Below are 13,636 nucleotides of genomic sequence, written 5' to 3' on the forward strand. Positions count from 1 at the left end.
GAATCTGAAGAAAAAACAAACCAAGAATACTCAACGTAAGTCCATTAAAATACTGTATATTTTACTTTTCTTCTACGTCGTTCTGCTAGGGTTTACTATTACTCTTGCTTCTTTGTTATACGTCGTTCTTCTAAGTTATACGTCGTTCTTCTAAGTTCTACGTCGTTCTACATTGTTATTCTAAGTTTCTTGCTATTTTTGTTGATTTTTGGGGTTTATTCCGTAGATTCGGGGGTGTAAACTGCTTAACCTTGTAATGTGGCTTTATATTAAAGCATGGTTGAGTGATATCTGTCTGATATCTATATGGATGTATCTGAATAATAACTATGGGTGTATCTCACTGTAATCAATGGGTGTATCTTGCTTGACATCTTTGGGTGTATCTGAATAATATCTATGGGTGTATCTCACTGTTATGAATGGGTGTATCTTGCGAATATCTGGCTGTATCTGACTCATATATATGGGTGTATCTTACTGTTATCAATGGGTGTATCTTAATTGTTATCAATGGGTGTATCTGAGTCATATATATATGGGTGTATATTACTGATATCTTTGGGTGTATTTTTAGTTTCAGAGAAAATGGCAGCAAGAAACCAAACCAAAGACCTGAAATGTGCCACACATCTCCTGAATGATAAGTTCAGAAACATGACTGAGGAGAAGAAGGCAATTGTGAGGGATCTTGGATTTGGTGGGTTGATGCACATCCCACCACTGAGGGTGGATCACCAACTCTTAAGGGAGCTGGCAAAAAACTTCAAACTTGGGGAGAACAAACTGAAGACAGGATATGGTTCTTTCCATATAACCCCAAAAAAATAGGTGATGCGCTTGGCATCAATGCAACAGGTAATTAGCTCAAAATTATAGATGTATATTAAGTTTTGCTTGGGTGTATATTAACCTGATGCTTGGGTGTATTTGAACCGACTTGAATGCTTTGTTGTCTTCCTTTTTGTAGGAGATCTATTTCCTGAGAAAGTTGACTATAAGAAACTTTCTGATGATGACAAAATAATTTATAGAAGATTCCAGGGTAAGACCCTCAAAAGTCTTACCGATGAAATGATGGAAATCGGCGTTGGCAACGAAGAGGAACGCCTGATGTTCAAGAGGATATTCATCCTCTACATACAGATGGCGTCCTTTTGCCAACGACGATAAACAAAATATCGCCCGTGCACCTGGTCCCGATTTTTAAGATGGACGGCATAGAGGAGAGAAACTGGGGGGGGGGCATATTTTGACCTTCATGATCAGGGGCATAACAGACTATCAAGAGAAGAAGAAGAAGGCAATCAATGGCTGCCTCTTCGCCCTGATGATAATCTACTTTCACCTTTCAAAAAACAAAGGGAAGAACAGGGTTGAAAGACCACCAAAGCCATGGATTGCCAACTGGACTAAGGAGCAGTTGGTGAAAAGAATGAATGAAGAGAGAGAGGAAATTTTGGTGAGTAATCATAATAAGTTGGTGTACTTTATTTACCCGAATGGTGCTAACTAAAATATCTCATGTTTCAGGAGATTCTGAATTTGGCAGAGACAAAAGAAAAAATGAGAAAAAAAGAAAAAAAAACAAAAAGAACAAGAAATAAAAAAAACAAAAAGAACAAGAAATAAAAAAAACAAAAAAAAGGAAGGCGAGCTCAACATCGTCTTCGGAGACAGAAACTACCGACAGTGACACTTCTACCTCTGAGTCTGAGGCTCAAGAAGACTCGAAGGATTCGGGAATTAAACACCCCGTCAAAAAGGGGAAAAAGTAAGTACCATACTTGGGTGTAATTTCTTTTTGGGTTTGGGTGTATTTTGTTTGTCCACGTTGGGTGTATGTAGTTTATTAAGCAGGGTGTGTTGTTGGGTGTGTCTCGTGAATTCAATTGGGTGTATTTTTAGTATGTTCTAAATGATGATTGTTTGCCTGTAGAATGGACTCAAGAAAAAGAAAGCAGGGGCAAGAGGACTCAGATTCTGATTCAGAATCTGAATCTGAACCAAGTGACGAGTAATGTCCTGAAATTATTACTCCTTTCTTTTTGGCTTCGTTATAAAGGTTTCGTGTATTAACTGAAGCGTCTGTTATTGATTTATAGGAGCGAAGAATCATCACCTGGGAAGAAGGAGAAGAAAAAGAAAAAAACAAAAACAACACCAAAAGAGTAAGCACTTCTTTCATTAATATTCTGTGATAAAATTAATTTTTTATTTCTGATTGGTACTGTTTTTTTTTCCACCCAGAACACCACAAAAAAAGAAAAAAGTAGTTGTGGAGGATTCACCTCCTGAAGAAGATCAATACTTTCACGGGTACAGTACCTCGTAAGCTATCCTACGATCTATCATCGTAATTATTTTTATTAACGTCTTATTTTATGAATGTAGTGAGACATATGAAATATCGAGTGACAAACTCGATGAATTGCTAGGGGAAAACGTTCATAAATCTGCTGCAGAGGGGTATGTCTTGCTGTGCTGTGTATTTGAGATTTTGGTGTCTTTTGTTTGCTAATAATTGTATCTTGTTTCGCAGGGACAACCAGGCTGACCTGCGATCGACAGAAGGTCGCTATGTGTCCTCTGAAACGTAAGAAGCTTTATTATTTAATAAATTCTTGTTATCGTGATTTGGATGTATTCTGTGAAACAATATGGGTGTATTTTGTGCATTAAGTTGGGTGTATCTTGTTCACTAAGTTGGATGTATATTTCTTTTGAATAACATGAAATCTGTTTAGACTACCGGCTGTCAACTTGGGAAGTGATGATACTTCCTCTCAAAGACGCACACAACAGAGTAGTGTAAACCAGCCGTCTCAGAGCATGTAATTTCTCTTTCAAATAACCGTTACTTTTTTCTTCTAATAACTTTACTTCTAATTCTGTATATATTTTTTTAGAAAAAAAAGCCCTTTATTATTTTATTCAAGAAAAAAAAGGCAGCAAAAAAAAGCAAAAACTGCAACTATGTAAGTTCTCAAAAAACAAAGCCCGTCTTCTTTTTGAATTGTTCGGGTGTATTTGTTGACCTTCTTTGGGTGTATTTTAGGTTGACTCCAGATGATTCGAATATGATGGTTGTTAGGGAACAAACGCCGTCGCGAAGCGCAATGTGAGTTCCAAGAATATTTCAACCTTATAACCTTATTATTTCAAAATACGTTGTAACCTTTCATTTTTATTCTTGTTTAGAGTCCCGATCCAGTTTTTTGTGCCGCCATCCCAGCAAACAACCATTGACGCAGATTCCGAACCAACCCCTATGCTACAGATTGAAGGGGCTAGAGAAACGTAAGAAAATAGTATTGGGTGTATATTTGTTTAGAGTTTGGGTGTATATTTGCTAACAGTTTGGGTGTATACTCTTCATGATCGATTTTTTGTAACTGTGCAGCACTCCTGAAACCCCCAAACAACATCAAGAAACAACACCCAAGCTTCCCCCAGCTCCAACAAAAATGTAAGTTAATTAGACTAGAATCAATCTTTGCTTGTCATCCTTATATACTTATTCTTACTCTTATTCTTATACATAATGATGCAGTCATCCAGACGCCGAGGACGCTGCTGCCCTGTTGATGATGGCACGGACAGCAAGTTATGTTCCTAAAACAGATCCGGGGATGCCATCATTCAGCCTCGGATTGACAGATTCAAGCCAGGAGGGGGCATCAACGCAGGAGACGGAAAGGAAAAAATCTCCAGGAACTGCAACTATGCTAGAACAATTGGACAGTTTGGTCCAAAAGATAGCAAGCAGTGCGTCAAAGGGAAAAGACGAAAGTCCAAAAATTCAGAGGGAGACTGGGGGAGACAGTTCTGCTAAGTTTGAAACCCCGGGGGAAATAAATCAAATTCCGGATGATATGAAAGAAAAGTGCTACATCTGGGGGACGAGACTGAAGAAGATGCAAAGGGCATACTAACGAGTTTGAGGAGATATGCACTCTGACTGGCCAAGGAGAATACATTTTGATGAGAACGCACCTTGCATCCCTCCAGGCAAACAGTGATATAGAATCTCAGGTAATTTTAGACTAACATTAATGATTTTACACCAAAGTCAACTGCAATATTTATTAATTTAAAATTGATTTCTAGATTGTATCTGCCATCTGCCTCATCCTAAACCAGAAAAAGGAAAAGAGGTTTCAGGCACAAATATACTGTCTCCCCCCCGATATTGTGGTAAGTGTTACTTCTACGAACTTTGGGTGTATTTTATGGATTGATTTGGGTGTATTTTTCTAGCTTAGATTGGGTGTAAGTTGTGTATTTTCATGTTTTCATTTCTTGTATTACAATTCTTGCAGAGCATGGCACTTTCGGACCACCCAAGGGGGGAATTCATATCTCCGAAAACGAACAGAGAATTCAGGGTGGAAGCCTACCCCAATTTCATTCCATTCATAGATAGAAAAAAATTAAGTTCGCATCCATATGTAAGTTTTTGTTTCGTAAATTTGTTAGTACGCTTATTTACTTATATGCCAAATAAAATAACAGACTGTTGAAATGTGGCAATCTTTCAGATTTTTGCTCCTGTTTGCCACTCGGGACATTGGTGGTTATGGCTGATAAATACAAGAACGCGGAAATGTCAAATACTTGACCCGCTACACAAAAAAGCTCCAAGCCCTGAGAGAAAGGACATTAATAAATTCACTGTAAGTTCCCTCTGTCTTCTTTACTTTAATAGATACGTCTGTTTTGAAAGTTGAGTTGGGTGTATATTCCATATTCAATTGGGTGTATATTCCATATTAAGTTGGGTGTGTCTTGTCCATTCATACGGGTGCATTACTGATTTGTTTTGGTATTTAAGGGATATGTATTTTCAGATTGATAACATATGCCGGCGGGAAACCTCTCGAGAAAGGCGAGAAGGAGAAGGAAATTAAAGCGCCATATGTTAAAATTTCAGGCCAAAAAACAAGGTATAAATTTGTGACTCTGAACATTAAACTTTCCTAAATGAGATTTGTAATTTATTTTCTTCGTTTTCAGCTATGACTGTGCTATCTACGTAATGAAGTGACTTGAGTTAATAGAGCCGGAAAACATTAAAAAGGGGAAGTATGAATGGGATAATTGGACACAGGTAACTGTCTTTAGAACTATATAACTCTGTATTACTTTACTGAATTAATATTTCTGTTTAAACATAACATACTTTTTAATTGTAGGAGGAGGTGGACCACTATAGAGTGGAGTATGCTTCCCGGATACTATTCAGTGAGTTGAATACACAGAGAGATCGGGCAATTAGAGAGAGTAGTGATATAAGACTGTCGAAGCCATCCTCTGTATTATTGAGTCCGTTTTGTCAGATTAATTCTGCTGATATAGAAACTGGGTAGTTTGTAAATTGAACAAATGATGTAAATGTTTGCCATTTATCAACAACTTCTATTCCATGTATATTTTTTCCCATAGTTAAACTATCTGTGCTGATAAACTGTCTGTGATATATTCAAAAACTGTATTACAGGTGGTAAAACATAAAGCAAACAATCAAAGCATACGCATATTGTAAACTGTTACACCCAACGCAAGTCTAATAATACACCCGAGGTTGAATAAAATATACACCCAATTGTCTATGCTGTATTCAAAATGAATGAATTACATCTACTAAAATATGAAAAAAAAACATCAACTGAAATATACGCCCATAACCTGTGAATTTTTACAGCTTTTGTTCTATATGTATCTATATATGTGTCTATATGTAAATTGTCAATTCACAAAAATACACCCAAAGGTAACAGTGATTTTACACCCATACTCTTTATAACTATACACCCAAAGAGTTATCCGCTGCTGCTGGTACCCTGAACTGATAATTTATAACTTGTCCCTGATATTGGCTGCAACTTGAATACGCCGCTGATGCAGCATCAAACAGATTTATCTGAATATAACAACACTCACGCATTAGCTAAACTATTAACTAGAAAAATAAACTCAATCGCCACAAATCTAAAGAACATTACATTTACCTCGCTTAAAACTTTCGTCTTCTTCTTCTTTGTGGCATTTGCAATCTGTTTCTCCAGCTTTGAACCGAGCCTGTTTTTTGGACGTCCTCTTGTTCGAATCCTTGGCGGGCTTTGAAGCTCGTTAACGGATTCCAAGTTGGCGTCTTCGTGGGATAAAGAAGATGCCCCCTTCCTTTTGGCTTTTAGTGCTTCCATCTCGGCCATGACGTTATCGTACGCACGGTGCAGAATTGCAGTCAGCTCCTCCGATTCGGAGGCAAATTCGCAAATATTTTGCGAACGAAAAACCAGTTGGTCGAACCTCTTGCTTCTTGGCTCCATTAGTGGCTCGTCGTGGCTGCTCTTGATGTGTGTGTGTCGCCTCTTTACCTTCTTGCTCCATCGTTCCAGTATGTATCTAGGGGGCACTTGGCTTACTTGTTCGAAGCTTAACACGCTTAGTGCGTGACGGCACAGTATACCTCTCGACTCGAATAATAAGCATTGGCATTTTACCTCGGCTGCAACTGAGTCGTAGGTAACCGCGAACTTGTCGAATATTGAGCTGGAAACTTGTTCTCCGACTTCGTATACTGAATAGCCTAGAGCGGAATTCTTTAATCTGGTGATGCAATTCGCCTTTCCTCTGAATTGGGCTTGGACTTCCCTAAACTTTGCGTGGGTGTACGCATCTTGAAACTGAGCTTCGATGGAGGATTTGGTTGCACACGGTATGACCGTATGAAAATCTGCAGCATCTGATTCTCTCTCTGCTTGCTCCCTGCTTCCGAGGCAATTATCGTACTGTTTGACGAACTGAATAAGCGAGCTGTTCCGGGTGATGTACTTGTTAAAAAATGAATGCATGCTCTCGCTCCTTTGTGTGCTTCTCATCCCTGCCCAGAAGTGGTGGTCCAGATAGATAGGAACCCATATGTGACGGTCTTCGTACAGATCTGCATAATACACCCAAACACACACAGTAAAATACACCCGAGAGATCGTACAATTTACACCTCTGCTGCAGATTTTAAAAACACATTACCTGAAAGCCACTTGTTGTCCGCAAGACCAAAATTCACCAGAAAATCGTTCCAATTCCTATCGAATGAGTCTTTACTGTGAGAGTTCCAAACAACATGGCTCATTTGTTGTTCGATATCGGCATGTCCCTTGTACCCGTTTAATTTGCTTGGAATCTTCTTCATGATGTGCCAAATACACCACCGGTGAACTGTTGTTGGCATACAGGCCTCTAGAGCCCTTTTCATTGATGCGCACTGATCCGTGAGAAAACCTTTCGGAGCGTTTACTCCCATGCAATGAAGCCAGCATTGAAATAACCATTTGAATGAATCAATTTCTTCGTTCTTCATCAAAGAGCATCCGAGAAGTGTTGACTGACCGTGGTGATTCACCCCGACAAAAGAACCACAGACCAAATTATACCTGAAATGAATTACCATGGTCCAGAATGCAAAATCATTAGGTACACCCCAACAAATGCTTAAAAATACACCCAATTACACAGCCAATATACACCTCTGCTGCGGATTCGTAAAAATAAATTAATTTAGCATCATAAACAGGGACAGTTTGTTACCTGTTTGTATTGTAGGTGGTGTCGAATGAAATGACGTCTCCGAAATACTCACAGGCGGCTCTGCTTCTTGCATCGGCCCAAAAGGCCAGCTTAATCGATTGATCCTCCTCGAGTTCGAGCTCAAAAAAGAAATTCGGATTCTTCTCTTTCATCCGTAACAAATATTTCCCGAATTCCTTTGCATCTTCTTGTTCGGAAACATTCCGCACTTCCCTGGTAATGTAATTCCTCACGTCCTTTTCGATGAAATTTAACTCGCGGTGACCCCCGGCAGCCGCAACAAATGATTGGTAGGTTTTGCTTGGTCTGATACCGGCCTCGTCGTTATTCTCTATCGTACGACGAATGGACATGCTTAGTTCCCTGTGCTGTTGAGCATCTCTGCTTTGCTGGACAGCAGGGGTGTGAATGATCCAGCACAACCTTTGAAATGATCAAAGCACCGACATCCTTCAATGTGTGTATATAAATTCTTGCAGGACAGTTTAAACCGGCTGTCGGATTGGTCTTCTCGGTTGGAGATATTTTAGATTTCCATTTTCCCTCTCTGCTACATGTAATCAGTTGATTCTTAATCTCGTTTCCCTTCCTATTTGTGCACCGAACTCTTGTAGAGAAACCTGCAGCCTTGGCGTAGTTCCTGTAAAATTTTCTGGCATCTTCAAGTGTCGTAAAGGTCATTCCGACCTTCGGAACAAGCTCGTCATCAACAACAGAGAGAGGCTGCACAATAAACCGTGTCAGAACTGTGAATACACCCATAGATATGATACAAATACACCCAATCATGTCTAATGTGATACACCGAACCGAAACAACTCAACTACAGAATGACATTTAAAGCCATAAACTGTTAATACACAGGCTGCAGAATACACCATGTCAAAAACTAAAACACACCCAATCATGTCTGATATAATACACCTGAACAACAACAACTCAATTAAAAATAACAAAAAACCAGTAAAGTGTATACACCCACACTTATAGCTAAAATACACCCAAAGAAGAAATTGATCTACACCCGAGCGTCTGCTATAAATTCCAGGTAATTAAACAATGTTCAGCAATTTTTAAACTACACAATGCTATACAAATTACTGTAAATCAAACCTCAGGAACTTCGTTAGATTCAAATTCATAATCCACATCGCCTGGATTCAGCACAGAATCTGAGCTTGAAGGATCCATTATCTTCAAAACGAGTTCGAACTTTAATTTCAGAAAACAACAAATCAAGAGAGAAAACGAAGCTCGAGTTGCAGAGAGAGAAAAAGAGAACGTAAACGAAGAACATACCAGTGAGAAAAGAAGAGGAAAAGATCGATGGAGAAGAATGAGGGAAGACGCGCGAGAAGAAGAACAACCAAATCTCAAAATAACGAAAACGAAGAAGGAAACAAATATTTTAAATTTGGAAGTTAGATATACGCGGCATATTATATAGCGCGTGTAATCAACGAAGGTGGAGGAGCGCGTATTTTAAATTTATCGTTTAATAAACTTGTAAAGCATACAAGCCCTAATGGCTTGTATGCAGAGCTTTTCCGGTTTTAAAACGGTTATCTTGGGTTGTAGAGATTAGTTTAACATTACTTCATTAATTATCAATTACAAAAAATTTAAACCTTTTAGACAATATTAAAGTTAAGAGTAAATGACCAATTGTACCCACAAAAGATATAAACGCTGACAAATGTAACCATTGAAGAAGGAAACTCACCTTGTAACCACGGAAGATGACCTCCGTGTGTCAGAAATACCTTGACCTTGGTTACGCATCTGGTCCGTTAATATCCGAACCTACGTGGCAACAAAACCACTCTAAACCTATCTACGTGTAATCCAACGTATACCTCTACAAAAATTGAAACCCTAGCATGCCTTTCTTGTTCCTTTCTTCTCCAATATTTACCCTAACCCAGAAATTGAAACCATTTCATTTTCGTTTCTTCTTTAAACACGAACACTGACAAAGAAAAATCCTCTAACCCCTGGCCATGTCTCTGCGCAAATGTAACCCTACTATAAGTAATGTAAGTTGCAGCAATACTACGAGTTCGAGGAAGAAGAAGGAAAAGAAGCTTGATGGGAGATGCTTTTGTGGACTGGAGGTTGCGTTAATGGAATCTGGCACGGTAACAAACCCAAATAGATGGTTCATTCGATGTCCTCTCTGGAAGGTAATGGCTTAGCATCTTTTTTTTTTCTTTTTTTTTGTGAAGGTTCCATTTTTTTGTATTTTCGTTGACAGTTGGATGGGTATGGATATTTTGATTTTCCAGACAAGAGACTGCAAATACTTTATGTGGGTGGATGAGATCGAAGAAGGTTGGGAAGGTCTTGCAAGATCATTAGCTAAAAGAAATACAGAGCATTGTTATACAATATGTGAAGATGGGTTGACAATCACTGCAGTTGAAAGGGAGAATCAAGAAAGCTTCTCCATGATTGCAAGGAAAATGAAAAAACTCAGGGGCAAAGTTAGAACAAGTAGAGTGTTGCTTGTAACTATAGCAGTGGTGGCTGTGTTTTGTTTAACTTGTAATTTGTATTTAGTGATGAAAATATAGGATTAATATAATCTGGAGATTGTTGTTTATGAACATTGTTTGTTGTTAAGAATGACAAACTAGTTTGAACCAATTCAGTTTGTTATATTTGATAGGAGTAGTCATGAATGATTAATTAGATGGCATAGATAATCATGTGTATTTGCTTTATTTGACTAAACAGGTCCTGTAAAATTAATGAGATGCTGTCTAAAATGTTCATTTATCATGTATTAATTCTTGTGGTACAAAACTGCAACACAAGTTTATAATTCTATAACACTATCTTTAAAGGTTAAAACAAACTTCAGCTTGTGATACATTGTGGATTCATAGAGAAACACAAGAGTGTAGTATTTGTTAAAAAGTACCTCATATTACCAAAATAAAATTAAAGAGTCTATAGACTGTGCTCAGAACATCATAACAACAGAATGAAACAGAAGAGTCTGTCATCTCTCTTGATCACATGAAACATACCAAAAAAACAAGCCTAAAAGTCTAATTCAGATTAAAACAAGATTGAAGAAGTACATCAAAATAATTGATTTTCATCAACTAAATAACTATGATTTTGGAGTTGAGTTGCTGCTCCCGCTTGAAACAACATTACTGGGTCCACTAGAAGTTCCTCTACCTCTGACCATTGTTTCTCTGCCTCTAACAGTTGCACCAGGTGTAGGCATAAACTGCATAAAACGTGTGGTTGTTCCGGCACTAGCACCTTTCATTGTTTGAGGTGTAACCATTGGTGTTGTTTTTGAGTTAGTTGTGGGAGGGTTAGTAGAGGGAGGTCTGGTAGATGGTGGAACAGTTGGAGAAGGTCTCTTAACACTTCTCCTTTTAGCAGGCTTTTTTATTATTGTAGGGTTTGGTGGGAGATTTGGTTGAGTTTCCTAGAGTTGATACAAGAAGCAATAGATTAGTGATTGCTTAATGTTACATAGTTAATGACAAATAAAATGAAATGGCACTTACAACTGCAGCTTGTGGGACTGCTAAACCACTTCCCTCATTAGTGCCTGCTGCTGCTGCCTCAGCATCTGCAGCTTTCAAAGTTTTCTCCCAATACATTTCTGCCAAAACATCAGGATCTTCATCCCCCGCATTTACATGCTCCTGAGGTGCACCACTCCCACTAGCCATTGCTTCTTTCCTCTTTTTGCAACTTCTCTTGTTGTGACCCGGCTACAATCGAAATAGAAAATTGTAGTAACATCATTTTAATTATAGACAATATAGTTACATGCACATAAAATAGAAAATTGTTATAATGTAAATTACACAATGATTAAAGAAGATACCTGCAGACAGTATTTGCAGACAATAGTTCCATATTTTCTTTTCGTTCTATGAGGGTCGGGGATCTCAGCAGGACCATCATTTCTCTTGTCTCTCTTAAGGGAAGGTCTCCCAATGGGTTTCTTATAGCGAGGTGGCAGAATAGGCAACGTATCTAGTTTCTCCCAAAACTCTTGGCTTGGAACTGGAAGCATTGAATATTGATAGGTTGCATTGTATGCGCCCATCGTTAGCCAGTTATGGGCAAACTACTCCTCAGGTCTTCTGTTCTGATAAGCTAGGGCAGCACATACATGCCTGCATGGTAGGCCAGTTAGTTGCCACACTCTACAGCTGCATGTTCCCTTGCCCAAATCCACACTAACTTTTACCGGTAAACATTGTACTTCATACACATTTCCAGCATTGTCTCCAGTTGGCAGAGGTCTCCATTTATTGCTTTCTCTTTTCTCCCTTTCAAGTCTGCTCTGTTGTGTAGGGGTTAATCTTCCGTTGTATCCAATTAGTGCTTTCTTATTTCGTGCTATAATTCTCATGACATAGCATCTAACTTCTTCAAGCATGGTGATGATGGATTTTCCTCTCATCTTCTTAACCTTACTATTAAATCCCTCGCAATTATTATTCGTGTAGTTGTCCACCTTTGGGTATTCACTGAAATGAGCCATACTCCATTGCTTGGGTTTGATCTTGTCTAGATATTCCCAAGCTCGAACGTTGATTTTCTTAAGCCTTTCCATGGCAGCATCAAAATCTTGGGTAGTAGTCGCCTTGGCACATGCCCACATACACATTTTCATTTGTAAGTCATTCCACTTTTTTCTATAATTTTGCCATATATGCATGGCACAAAATCTGTGGTTGACTCCTGGATAATATGGCAGGTATTAATCCCTAACAACACAAGCATATATAACAATTAAACCAGAAATACTAGTTAAATAACAACACAGATGATTAATACATATTCAAGTAATTCAAGAGCAATACAACTCAACTCAATATTATGTCACACATAATTAAATAAATAATAATTTTAACATATCATTTTATTTCAATTTTTAAGAGTTTTCAAGAGTACGTATCATTGTGTACTCTCATGTACTCCTCAGATAGAGACAATCATTTAAATTTATAAAATCATATTTAGTATTTTTGCTTCTTTTTCAATTGATACAATAATATGTAGAACTTGTAAGAGGTTGAATAACAATACAGATGAATAATACAGGATTCAAACACAAAAATTCATTAATCCCTAACAGGTATTCCAACTCCAAATAATCACTAACAATTCACTCATCATTAATCACTAACAGAATATATGAAGAATATTGTAACTTACTAAATTCTTAAACGTATTAGGTACCTTTTGCATATCTGACATGAAGTTAAATTCATTTGCTCTGAAATCTCCAATGTCCTCTTCTAGTATCTCTAAAAACCACTTCCAACTGGCTTTGTTCTCAGACTCAACAATGGCATAGGCAATAGGGTATATGTGGTTATTTGCATCTTGACCTATGGCAGTAAGTAGCTGACCCCCAAAGTACCCTCTGAGAAAAGTCCCATCTAATCCTATAAATGGTCTGCATCCTCTAAGAAATCCCTTTTTACAAGCTTCAAAACATACATATATTCTAAAAAACAGAGGGTTTGAATCAGGTTGTGGATTAGTGTGTATCCTCACTGTGGACCCCGGGTTAGTCTTCAGTATCTCATTTGCGTAATCACGGAGCCTAGCATATTGAGCAATCTCAGAACCCTCTATCCTCTCCTTTGCTTTGTCCATCGCTCTATAGATTTTTCTTTCATTAATCAGCACATCATACTCATTTCTGAAAAATTGGTCAGCCTCCCTTACTGTCAGATTTGGTTGGACTCTTATTCTCTCTTCTAATTCATCTACAACCCATTTTTCGTTAACTGACTTACAATGGTTATCTCTGCTACAAGTGTGTTCATTGACAAACGTCTTGACCTGATAACTCAAGGAAAATGATCTCTTAGCACAATATATTTGTCACGGGCATTCCTCATCATAGCAAATTGCTTTGCTTCTAGTTGAGTCACATCGAGAAAAGAATATGCTCCTTCCAAGGTTGATGTTAAACTTTCGAACTGCCTTCCTAAAATGGCTGAGAGTTTCAAACTCCATCCCCAACTCCAACCGGACTTGGCTAACAGGA

General features: G+C 38.2%; 1 protein-coding gene and 1 long non-coding RNA gene across 2 annotated transcripts; one reads left to right on the forward strand and one right to left on the reverse strand.

The window, feature by feature from the left end:
* The first annotated feature begins 3,247 nt into the window (after positions 1-3,247).
* Positions 3,248-3,601, forward strand: LOC130944466 (uncharacterized). The gene is made up of 3 exons (XR_009072049.1): positions 3,248-3,300; positions 3,404-3,469; positions 3,554-3,601. It is a non-coding gene; the product is annotated as an uncharacterized LOC130944466 (long non-coding RNA).
* Positions 3,602-11,695: 8,094 nt separating this feature from the next.
* LOC130945987 (uncharacterized) lies at positions 11,696-13,239 on the reverse strand. Its single transcript, XM_057874669.1, has 2 exons — positions 12,817-13,239; positions 11,696-12,217 (listed from the first exon to the last, which is right to left on the reverse strand). The coding sequence occupies exons 1-2, from the start codon at positions 13,237-13,239 to the stop codon at positions 11,696-11,698; spliced, it is 945 nt and encodes a 314-aa protein (XP_057730652.1).
* Positions 13,240-13,636: the final 397 nt, after the last annotated feature.

This window comes from Arachis stenosperma, chromosome 8 (assembly GCF_014773155.1).
Source record: "Arachis stenosperma cultivar V10309 chromosome 8, arast.V10309.gnm1.PFL2, whole genome shotgun sequence".
Lineage (NCBI taxonomy): Eukaryota > Viridiplantae > Streptophyta > Magnoliopsida > Fabales > Fabaceae > Arachis > Arachis stenosperma.